Source organism: Salminus brasiliensis, chromosome 10, assembly GCF_030463535.1.
Source record: "Salminus brasiliensis chromosome 10, fSalBra1.hap2, whole genome shotgun sequence".
NCBI classification, from domain to species: Eukaryota; Metazoa; Chordata; class Actinopteri; order Characiformes; family Bryconidae; genus Salminus; species Salminus brasiliensis.
In genome coordinates this window covers 34372846-34384963 of record NC_132887.1, presented here as the reverse complement: position 1 = coordinate 34384963, position 12118 = coordinate 34372846, and the positions used below count along the sequence as shown (strand labels likewise).

Sequence of the window (12118 nt, the reverse complement as noted above, 5' to 3'; positions counted from 1 at the left end):
AATGCTCAACCTCATTCGCGTTGACACAAAATTGAACTACGAGCTGCTTTTTGCTGCAGGTGCTCATTCTTAAAAAAAAAACTCAAGAAAAGCATCTGCTCTCGTCTGAATTTGGCTAGCATGCTCTTTTCATTCTAAAGCAGAAATGACTGCGAGTTCTGAATTACACTCTCAGTGGAGCTGTGCTTGATGATTAATAAAGGATTTGTTATACTGGGCAAGGAGACATTCAGATAAGAAAAATAACATTTAAATCACATCACATCCGTGAATGAGGTTGGAAGAAGTAATTAGAGACAGTCTTACTATTAATTTGGTGTTTAATCATCTATAGCAATGCAATATGATAAGCAGACACAACCCAAATATAACACGTAGAAGCTGTGTGTGAGTGTGTCTGTGTGTGTCTGTGTGAAGACCAACATAAAAAAAAAATCTTGCGGCTTTAGTGTGAATAAGTATGTTTAAAACACAAACTCCACGGATCACTAAATTAAAAACAATTAACCACCTTTACAAGAGAAGAAAATGGGTAAAAGAGAGAGAGAGAGAAAGCAGCAGAGAAAAGGAGGGAGGAGGGGGGTTTGGAGGGGTGGTGTGCTGAATCAATCGACCCAGTCTCTCCACTCCTGGGGACAGAGGGAGAGAGAGAGAGAGTGCATGCAAGAGAGAGAGTGAGAGAGAGAGAAAAAGAGAAAGGCAGAGAGCGGGCTGTGCTATCTTTAGGTAAATCTTATTTAATGTTTCCCTAATTAGAATCAATGCAACCCAATTTCTAAACCCCCATGCCTTTGTTATGTGCAAATAATCGATCAGGAAGGCTGTGGCCACGCTCAGCCCTCAGCGCCCCCTCCCCACCCGTTTATAGAGGGGAGGGAAGTGTGAGGCCACGCAGCACACACAACACACAAACACACACATAGCCCGTGAGCAAGAGTGCTCGATACATACGCTCCAAAGCACTGCCAATGGTGGGGCGTTTCAAATATGTGACCCTGTTTCAAAAGTGCTAATGCTTACGTGCATCCAAAGCACTGTTGGTTATCACATGATAAATTGATGACTGATAACAGTGATGATCTATCCCACCTCCTCGACCACCGACTGGCACAATGCAACACAGGCCAGTATGGCTTTATCTACGCTACTGTCTCCTGTGGCAGGAAACCATAGCCCATCGGAAGCTCTCTGCCAGGCAAGGGTACAAGGATGGAAAAAAAAAGAAGAGAAACAGAAGAAAGAGAAATCACAGTAATGAAATTGGATGAGAACTGGACTGTGAGAATAAGCCTTGAAATAAGTTGGTCTGGATAGATGAAAATAAAGCTAACCCTGGCAGAGGGGATCAACAGGATTAGATGGAAGGTTATCCAGTGCCCTGTGTTTCTAATATGATTTCGGTGGCTGTAATAATTATGATTATTTCTGCCGCTATCATGCATAAAAGCATATTGTATTCTAGGAGAATATGCTAGCATTAAGTAAAAAGGCTTTAGGGCCAAATCTGTTAAGCGCTGCCGTGCTGTCTGTTTGCCGAGCAGTCAGACAGTGCGGAAGAGCCGGTATTGCGGGTTTGATGTCTTTGCCAGATTGGATTTAATCCGGATTAGGTCTCTCTCTCTCTCGCGCGCTCGCTCGCTCTCTCTCTCACACACACGCACACACATCCCTTGTCTATTGGCTCGGTTGCGTAGCACATCTGTAAGTGTGTGTCCCCTCTGCAATGAAAATGACTACAGTTAAGGGACACAGAGGCTACACTGGGTTGAAGCACACTAGTTCATTGTGTACTGAGTTTACAAAGATATGAAGAAGGTGTGAAATTAAAGAAAGAATAATGAAAAAAATATATGTGCAAATAAGAGTAGTGGAGGGTTCTCAATTTGGTACAAGAGGGAGAAAATAGACTTTTGCTCTTATAGTTAAATTCCTGTTGTTAGCATGGTCATGTCATTCAACATTAAGTGTAAGCTTACATGGCTTTTTGGGTGGTAGGGCCAGCTGTGGGTTCAGGTAAGGACTGTTCTCGGCGTCTATCCGGCGTTTGTATTTCTGTCTGCCGCCACGCACCCGGTCCAGCCGCACTCCTGAAAGACAAACAGAGGCAACATGAAAATCACACCAGCCTCAGCGCACGCGTGTGCCATTAACAAGCATGAGGTATGTAACTGAACACTTGACTGAAGAATGCCAACATTGCTAGCTATGGTGGTTGTTTAACACACATGCCGTCACAGTAACCTGTCCCCACTAGCGCTCATTCGTTGTTAACCATGTTAGTATTTTAGGTGCCGGCGCAGATCAACACACTGAAGTAGGGCTGTTCTGTCACTTTGCTTTTGGGGATGGAGGGGAACGAGGAACTGCAAGCAAGCAGTGGGCCTAACCAAACCGAGCAGCAGCTGTCAGTGGCCATTTCAGAGCTGCAGACAGGAGATGGTCAGCTGCTGACAGATAGGGCCATGGCCGCTCTCTCCACGTGATGCCCAGACACACACCTGCCCATCTCACGCTCACTGCCTGTGTGTCATTGTTGCTTTGTGTGTGAGTGACTGCTTGAAACCAAGTAAAAGCTGGGACAGGTTGTGAACTGTTGGACACTGTAGATTGTAGATCGGTAAACGCTGTTCTTCACATAATCATGTAAGAAGTGCATAAACAAATGCACTGATTATTTTTCTCTTAAAAAATGAATTTTTAAAAGCTTAAAAATGAGTTCATTTAAGTGGAAGCACATTCCTTCAGCATTTGAAGCATTAGAAGGTAGGGTATCATGCTCAAACTACTCAAATACTCAAGTACCCCACACAATTACAATTACCAATTACCCAAACCAGCGAGAGTTCAACTGTTTAGTGTCTGAATAAACATATTCAGCATTCTGGGGCCTTTTTTTAGTGAAGCCCAGTGAAAAACACCTCACGGCCCTGCCTGTAATGTGTTCTAATCTCTAGAAAAAGCTGCATCGTGTCTACATACTTTCTTAAGCCTCTTCCTTTCTCATAGTTTTCTTCTCATCATTCTAGTCAGCTGCCAATACCCCCCCTCATGCAAGTACAACGTGAGGGGCCAGTGAGCCACCGAGGTGCGACGGTTGCGAAAACACTCCAAATCCGCTCCACTTCCCCCTCACCAAACGGCTGATACGGCCGAGTGCAGCGCCTTAAAGACCTGTCCCCCGCTTTTAATTAATTGACATACAAAAGAGCCTTAATTTAATTATGCAAACCTCTCCGGGGGATAGGTGGTTTCCGTGGAAACCACTTAAAGGTGGCCCAGGAGCCGTTTCATGTAGCCGACAAGCAGGAGAGTGGAATTGGACAGGACTTCATGCTGGGCCAGTCCCAGGACCACGATTAAAATGCACATAGCTCTGGAATGCGGTTATATGTGAATTAGCTTGAAATGCATGTCTACATCTGAAAATTGAAATTTGCTTAGTGATAAATAACCTGTGATATCTGTGTGATATCTGCGTATTCAACTGCCGTGTCATAATCGGAGAGGGCTGATGTGTATTAATGCATTCTTCCAACCTTCCTCTATCCTGTTTTGGGTCATATTTTAATGAATGGACACTAATTACTGAATCACTGGGTGTGGGAAATTGCTCTATAGGACAGATCCTTCTTACAGTTTGTTCTCACCTTCTGTGGTGACAAGAGAGCATATGCATGCATGCACACTCACAAGCATGCGCAGAAGGACAAACTTACTGTACACAAGAATAGACAAAGGTCTTAAAAAGATGTCATGTCACCTTCACAGCAGCCTGATGCCAGCGTCCGAAATATGCACTGACACACAATGCTCAGATGCTGACAGCTTCTCATCTTAACATGGCTCTGCTGTAACCGGACCGGGCCTAGCTCCAGGGCTACGATCGAGGGGGGTGTGGAGGAAGGTTTATTGTGCTAATTCACTGCTACAGCGGCCCCCCACTTGTAATGGCATCACCTGGAGCTCGTGCAACATCTTACCTCCTCCCCGCCCCTTCCCTCTCCCCAACCCCCTCATCTGCCGCCTGGCTAATGCTGCCCAGATTTATGTGGCTTTTATGAGCCTGGTCAGGTTACTAACACTCAGGTCCAAGTTTACTGCAACACCCCACCACCCCTAACAGCTAGAGAGTAAACAGTGCAAAAACGCATCTTTGCAAAGCAAGAAACTGTCAACCCTCATTATGTATTTCTACAATATGGGGCATGAATGTAGTGTAATAATATCCAGTGTATGGGTGCTTGATGCAGGCTAGCTCTGGGAAGCTGCAAGAAGAAAGACATGGTTCATGTTTCCTTTATGTTGATTAGACCAGCTTGGGCAGTCCTTGGGTAGATTCAATCGTTTCTGCTTGGACTTAGAACAAGCTAAATTTTGATTGGTGCGTGCTTTGAGTGAAGAAATAAAATTTTCGCCTCATCTTGTCTCTGAAGTTATTTGAGTAGCAACTGCATTAGATATACACTCCCCTTCCCCAGATGAGAGGGCTAATTGCATAGCTAGGGCTCTGTTTCTTCGACCAGCCTTGTTGCCTGGAACTCAATGCTACCAAACAGGCGCCTCCTGCCCTTTGTAAACTCTGCAAACGGCACTCAAGAACGCTTGTTGTGACAATGCATCTGTCCAGTGGAGGGCCCACTATTGGCCTGTTACTATAAAGCACCAAGGCGCCATGCTGCACATGTTCCTCCATTGCTAGATTGGGTTTCACACACGTGTGTGGATGCAAAGGACTGCCGACAGTTTGTTTGACTGTGTATCTATGAGCTGGTATGAAGCGGTGTTGAAAAACAACATTGCTTCACAGCCTGCAAGCTGCCAAAGCGGTTCTGTGCCCACTATTCCAATAAAGATCGGACCCCTACAAATGTGAAGCACTGCATGTGGTTCAGCTCTGATCAATTTTCATTGAAACCAAAAGGAGGTCACAAAGTTCTGAGAACTATTATTGTACTATATATTGTATAGTACTGTATGTATCAGAACTGTAAGTATGTCTAAGCAGGGAAATCCTCATGCCATCTTCAAGCTGCATTTTCTTAATTACCAGATAAGAGAAAAGTGAAAAGTATTGGTAATTCCGTTCAACACCACTGGAAATCTACATCTAATCGAGGCACTCCACTGTTTTAATTAAGCTGACAGGCACACGTCTTGTTTAGAGCCGTGAATACAAGAATTGTATTTTTGCCTTGTTTTAAATGATCCACCTTTTTCTCCTTTTACTAGAACCCCACAGATGACCATAAAGCTCTTACGAGGCTTGTTTTGAATTTCATAGGTGGCGTGGAATCCTGTGAGCCGTCTGCAGCAGCTTTACAGGGAAGCATGTGTGAAGCAATCAAGCTACCAGCAAGTTGTGGCTCTTTAAAAAATTAATCAGTGAGACGTGGCTGGAGATCTCTGACGTCAGTGCCACTGGCAGGAAGCATATCAAGAGAAACAAGAAAAATAGAGAAAGGACATGAAGTTCCAGTAAGAAGGATGACTGTCAGAAGCTCACAAGGGGAAAAGGACCAAATCCTTATTCAAACAATTATTTAACAGTACATTTTTTTACTATGCTTTACTGGTATCATGGAAAAAGGTACAGGGTCTACAGAGGCTATCAATATAATGTGTTTCAATACACTGTGCTTTTGGCAGATTTTCAATGACCAGGCCTAATAAAACAATATCTGCTGTAGTTCATAGTTATAGTGGCCTCCTAACCATCCCTGAAATAGCATGTGGGCCTAAGGCTACGGAATAAATTAGTTGCTATCTGCTAAATTATTAGGTAATGGATATTTATGAGTGACAATAAAATAAGACGGAATTTTGCCGGCCAGCACGTTGATTAGGCTATTAGTAGGAGCAAGCCCCTCTCATTGTATTTTTGACAGCAACATGGCTTGGCATGGATCATGATACAGACACCAGGGCACTATATATTTGGCCTTAAATGATAAAACCCTTTCTTCAGTGAAAGAAATATTGGCTACTCATTATAGACTATTAGTTAACACTAGTCATAAATGCTCTAGGGTAGCTCTTCAGCAATGTAGGCTACCTAACAGCAAAATATTAACCATTCTAAGCTTTAGTTGAACCAAAAAATGATTTAAGTGACATGGAGCCAGTATCATTGTTTAGGTACTTAAATGTCTTCTCTCAAAATAACTGAATAACAGGCTTGTGAAAAACAGCACTGGAACAATTCCAGTCTTCCAAGTCTTTAAAGATTCTGAAGTTTCTGGATTATATCTGGAATCATGTTATGCTGTCTTAACATGCCAAAACTACTGCCAGTACTTAGCAGTCTACAGTAGGCACATCATCGTGATATCCAGACCTAGACGTGTTCAAAAATATCAGAATGGCGCCTTTGGCTGTAAATATGGAAGTCTTCAGCAGCTGACACTTCCACACTTGCGAACAGAAGTTTGTGCAACAAAGGTCAGCTGCTCTGTGATATGCCAAGCATATGCTCTTAAGTGTTGCTTTCTAACAGGTCCAATCATAAGTTATGACCTATGTGTAAAGCCAAGGCAGCTCAACAATCAAATAATGCCCAAACAGCCTTTTCCACTGGATGGATATTTCTTCTATGTAGACGGGAAAAAGAAAGAAAAAAAAGAGAAAAGAATTGTAGAGGTTAACTGGGGGCTAAAACGTACTTAGGTCAGGGAGGCTGAAAGCATGTACAGTGTGTGGGCTCACACTGAGCACAGAGGGGGGGGGCCCTGCGTCAGTTTAGTAGTGCATACATGCCTTCCATTACTATCTGGCTTAAAATAGCCACTGGTAAATTAGGATGTATTACTGCACTCCATCCTTCCTTCTATCTTTCCATCCATCTACATATCCATCCTTCCATCCAGGCAAGGTTGTAGCTGTGTGCTATTTGGAAACAAGCTGACATCCCACCTTCTCCTGCATGAGTACACCAGCATGGCCTATAAGCCTACATCCCATCCCACCCTACCCCCCTTCAAAGACAAACCCGTGCCTTCGGAAAGGATTTCAATCAAGCTAGGAGTTAAGCCTGCCAGATTACCGGTTCACTGTAAAAAGGAAACTGAACAGGAGGTTTCCAGGGAAGATGCCGTCAACTTCACATAGGTGTCCAAGAAAGGGTGAGGAAAAAAAAGAGGGGAGGAAATGGCAGTCCGAGGAGACATGGAGTACCTGCTATAAAGTTCAGTAGGTGTGTAATAGTAATACAGGCAATTAAAAGCCCACATTTTTAACAGTAGAAGAACACAACATAAAAAGTCCTGCTCATACTCTCCAGCAGTTCTGAAACAGAGCAAGAAAATCATCACACCATCATCCACAAGCTGCCACATTCAGCAGTTGTACTGCTCCACCTCTGTGTATGCCTTTATTAGTTCCAAACTGTGCCGTTCCGGCAGAGACGAAAACAAAGTGCATGGTGAGAGCCAAGGTTTTTGCGCTGTGTGGGGGACACCCCCATTCTGAGAGGAAGAGTAAAGTGCTGGCTGCAAAACCGCCAGTTTCCACATCAGATGCAAATTGGGCAGGAACAAATGAACATGGCCAAGCAACTGGACTGTTGGTTGCCAGATCCCCTGAGTCCTGCACGAATAAGTTATTAAATCTTCACCAGGAGAAAAGAGGAGAGTTCAGAAAATAGGAATGGAGAGACAGAGAGATAAAGGGACTGAGAGCGAAAGAGGGAGAGAGACAGGGAGGTGACATGGGGACCATAGGGACGGGTGCTAGAGACACTGTCTTCTCAATCTCCTAATCCAATGAGAATTTATTTGCATTGTTTCTGTAAATGCAGCCCACCAAGTCAGTTTTTTTTGTTTATTGCCACTAAATTCCCTACAGCTCACATAAGCCTAATAAAACCATTACTCCACAACTCTCCTATGATATATGTATGCAAAATAATTGCAATAACATAAATACAATGATATATTGAATTCATTTTTGGCGTTTAACAGCATCTAAGCAGAAAGCATAGCTCTATACACATCAGAACTCATTCTGGTAATTTTACTAGCAGTTATATCAGGCAACCAGCCATGCCCATAGCATAACAGTGCCTCCATCATGTTTGACAGATGACATGGTATGCTTTGGATCATGAAACCTTTCATTTCTTTTCCATCCTTCACTTGTATCAACACCCTTTTGGAGCATTTTTGGCTATGCTTTGCACACTCAAGGAAAGTCAACTTTAACAGAATTCAGAATTCCAGACCTTTTATCTTAGAATTTGTCATGACGTAATGAGGGAGCAGGTAACACCTGGCCATAAAACTGCTCATCAGTCAATCAGTCAAAATGCCGAAAACTTTTGTCACTCTCCAAATACTTACAGGCTTGGCTGTATATTCTTATCTGCTATAACATAATTACAGAGCAAGGCAAATATTGACTGCATTTGTCTTGCACGGCTCTGTGTGTTCAGATGTTCAACGCCGACCTGTTCAGAATTCCTGGCGGGGCCTCTAGCACTCTGAGTGGGCAGCTGCGAAAGCTAAATATCGGAACGCGGCGCTTTGAATTTGCGGACATCGGAGCCGGCTGCTTTGAATTTTGTGAGTGTGTTGTGAAAGATTTCCGCTCATGCTCGGCTCAACTCTCGGTGAGGATTTGCATCCTGTGAAAATGTGCTGACCACCGACGAGTAAACAGACGTGACCATCTTGACAAACAAGCCAGGTTTGGCGTGCGTGAGTGTGGATGTTTGTGGAGGGCGTTAGCCGTTTATTTCGATCACAGTAGATGAATTGGACAACACGTTTCAGCACACGACCGAAAGCATGCTTTGAAATCACTACTGCAGGATTCTCTAACACCAGTCGTACGACCCTATGTAAGACGTGCAGCTATTCATGCAATATTTCAACTGTGCTAAAGTAGACAGACAAGATGCCCAGAGCACAACGAATAACCTGCAAGCATGTGGCCCCTTCCGACTGTAAGCTGTGCTGCAGAAAGGCTGTGGAATGAGCACTCACTAGCAGCTGAACTGCAGGAGATCCTGAGCAGCTTTAACGAAAACACCTTGCACTGCTTTAGCTGGAGTTGATCCGACTAGTGGAACAATTCCAGCTGCACAAATGCACCTCCACAAACTGTGTGTCAGAAATGTAAAGACTGATAAAAAAGAGCTGAGCTAGGTATCTTCTCTCACTCGCTTGCTCGCTCGCTCTCTGTCCTTCTGGTTCTCTCTCAGTTTCTCCCTCACTAACTTAATACCTGAATGAGACCCTCCTTCACTCCACCACACCCTACACACACACACACACACACCTTAATAAAGAGTCATCTGAACAAGCTCATTTATTTTCCAGAAAATTAACTCACTTTCAGTCCTGATTAATGATTTTAATCTAAATGAATCAAATTAAAAATTGAAAATTATATTTCCAAAGCCTACAAAAAACGGAGGGGGTGGGGGGCACGAGCGTTGGGGGGGACAAGGAGAAAAGCGGCCATTCCCAGTTAACAAATGAGCCTTCAATATTAAAAGATGACCAGAAAGGGGGGGGGGGGTACTGATGAAATGTGTCCATGGTTCACACTGCTTCCTCACATGCAGGAGAGAATGATACAGCGGGGATGCACAGGGAAACACACTCATTCAAAGCTGCAGTGAATTACCAAGTTATCTTCTTTCCTTAATTATTATGTCAAGCTCGTAACCTGCTTAGTAACTTGAAATAGAGATACGAATATCCCCATCTACTTCATACACACAGACACACATCCTCACACGTACACACACACATCATAGTCTGAAAACAAAGATTATTTAAGAGACCTGGGAGCCAGCTTGCCAAATCTCCCCAATCTCCCCAATTGTGGCTTTCAGGGTTGAGCGAGGCGAGCAGGCCTGGACTGATCTTGACGCATTTCCTGAGAAATGGAATGGTATACAAACTCCAGTTCTGTCCGGCCTGTACCTCGCCGGGGCATCAATGGTGAGCTGTCAAACGCTCAGGCAACTTAATAGATGAAGTGATGAACGACAATCATTTCGAGTGCAGGAATATTGCTGAGAGCCGATTTCTGGATGTCGTTTGATCGGATCAACATTGGATTTCTCCCACTTCAAACAGCTGCAGAGTGCTCCTACTGGATACAAAAGGATCTGTGTTGAGCGGCAATCGACAGGTTCACGCTTTTGTTGCAAGGGCAAAACAAACACAAACAAAAATCAGATGAAGTGCAACACACACACATACACACAGGTCTTTTTGCAGTCCTTACTAGCTGGGCAGTGGCTTCCCTATTTCAGAACTATTATGAGACTATAACAATGTAACATGCAAGGACATTTTTTAATGAAGGGTCTGAATGCTTAATTTGGTAGCCCAATCAGAAGCGATTGCAGCCTAAAATTTTAAGGGGACCACCGAGCCACGATGGAGCAACAAGCGAATAATTGAAACGCTGGAATTCATAACTGGAAACATGCTGCTATCTTATGGTCTTCACCCACAACACACACACACACACACACACATATATACAAGCACAGCTGTGTCTGACTCTTCCAGCAGCCAAGCTGTCCTCACAGTCTGGACTATGGCAGTGGTTTTATGGTAATTGAAGCGGTTATACAAGGCGGCCGTGGACGGCTCCTTTCTTCCACTGTGCCTTCAAGAGGAATAAGCAGGTGTTATCTTCAGGCCGACAGAACCTCCCAATTGTTGACTCAATAATACAAGAGCTCTCTTATCGGGGCTCTGTGGTGACTGATTGGCGGGCCGATATGTTTAGACAATGCAGCGTATTCAAACTGCATTCACCCAGGGCCCTGTGCTTCACCTGAGAGAGAGGATAGAGTAGGGAAGGACTATGGGGGTCTTGATATGACTGCGCTTGTAATGTTTTGTAAGGGTACGGCAAACTGTGCATAGAACTGCCTCCTAACGATGCACACCTATGAGGCACAGAAAGGCTCAATAGCAAATCAGGAGCAGCAAAGAAGCTTGGAACTGAAGAGAAATATGCCTAAAAGTGTAAATGATGAAAGACGCATGCTATGGCTGTAAGACACTGACAAAATAGTAGTATTGCAAGGGCTGAATTTGCACATTTCAGCCTTTTGTAAAGGATAATACTACAATAACAAACAATGATATTCCATCCTGGGCAGTTTTAGCATTCTGATTGGACCACAGACACAACTGGTGAGGCGTTAAAAGCCACTGGGGGTGAAAGCATCTAGCAGTGGCCAGCCCCTAAAGGAGGCGATTGGGGTTGTGATTTGGCCTGGTGGTGGACTCGATGAGAGCAGATCAGCGAAGTGTGGGCTGTGGGCAGGTGGTCATCGGCCACCGTGGCTCCCCCAGCCATTCGATTAGAGGCGAGATGGAGTGCCTTCCCCCCCTCTAGACACACTTCCACATCAAACAGGGGCAAATGAGACGCCGTCGCTCCCGCAAAACGAGCCCACAATCCGTCAAAGTACAATGTAATTTCAGGGCTGATGCGACAACCGTCCTCTCTTTTCCTCTTTCGTTTTGCGCTGTTGCCTGCGTGGCGATTGTTTAAACTGGGAACCAAATCTATTTCAGTCTGTGCGTGTGTGTGTGTGTGTGTGTGTAGTGTGAATCTACACAAATGGTCTATCATGGCAAAGCTGTGCCATTAATATAATTAGCATTAGTGATAATCAGTTACTGTGACCTAATTTCCACAAGGCTAATGTTGTGCATAGCTTCAGTTTTTATTCCTCAAACACTCCACCAACCCCCCCCCCCCCACACACACACACACACACAGACACACACACACTCTCACTCACAAACACCTGCACACATGCTCTCCCTCGAGTCCCCTCCATGTAGGCTCTGATGCTAACCCATTAGTCGATGTGAACTACTTGTTCAAGTGCACACTTGAGAGGGAGAGTCATATTGACAAACATGAAATTCACAAGCCAAATCTTCAAACCCTTTTGGGCAAATGCAGTTCACTTTAAAAGGCTGTTATTTAAGGTAACTGTCAAGAGTGTTTGTGTGTGCATTTATATATGTGTGTGCCGGGTTATGTTATTACCGCGGCTGAGGGAGAGCTACTTAGTGAGCTGTATGTCTGCATTAACAAGGCCTCTCTCTGCCTCAACAATTCCTTGCCACTAAATGAT

The 12118-nt window shown here is 44.2% G+C and overlaps 1 protein-coding gene across 2 annotated transcripts in view; it reads right to left on the bottom strand.

Moving 5' to 3' along the window:
- esrrga (estrogen-related receptor gamma a) overlaps positions 1-12118 on the bottom strand; it is a 73329-nt gene that overhangs the window by 25440 nt on the left and 35771 nt on the right. For both annotated transcript variants that reach the window (XM_072689923.1, XM_072689922.1), the window contains one exon: positions 1977-2087. In XM_072689923.1, the coding sequence (XP_072546024.1) occupies positions 1977-2087 (111 nt within the window). The remainder of the gene's footprint in view (positions 1-1976; positions 2088-12118) is intronic.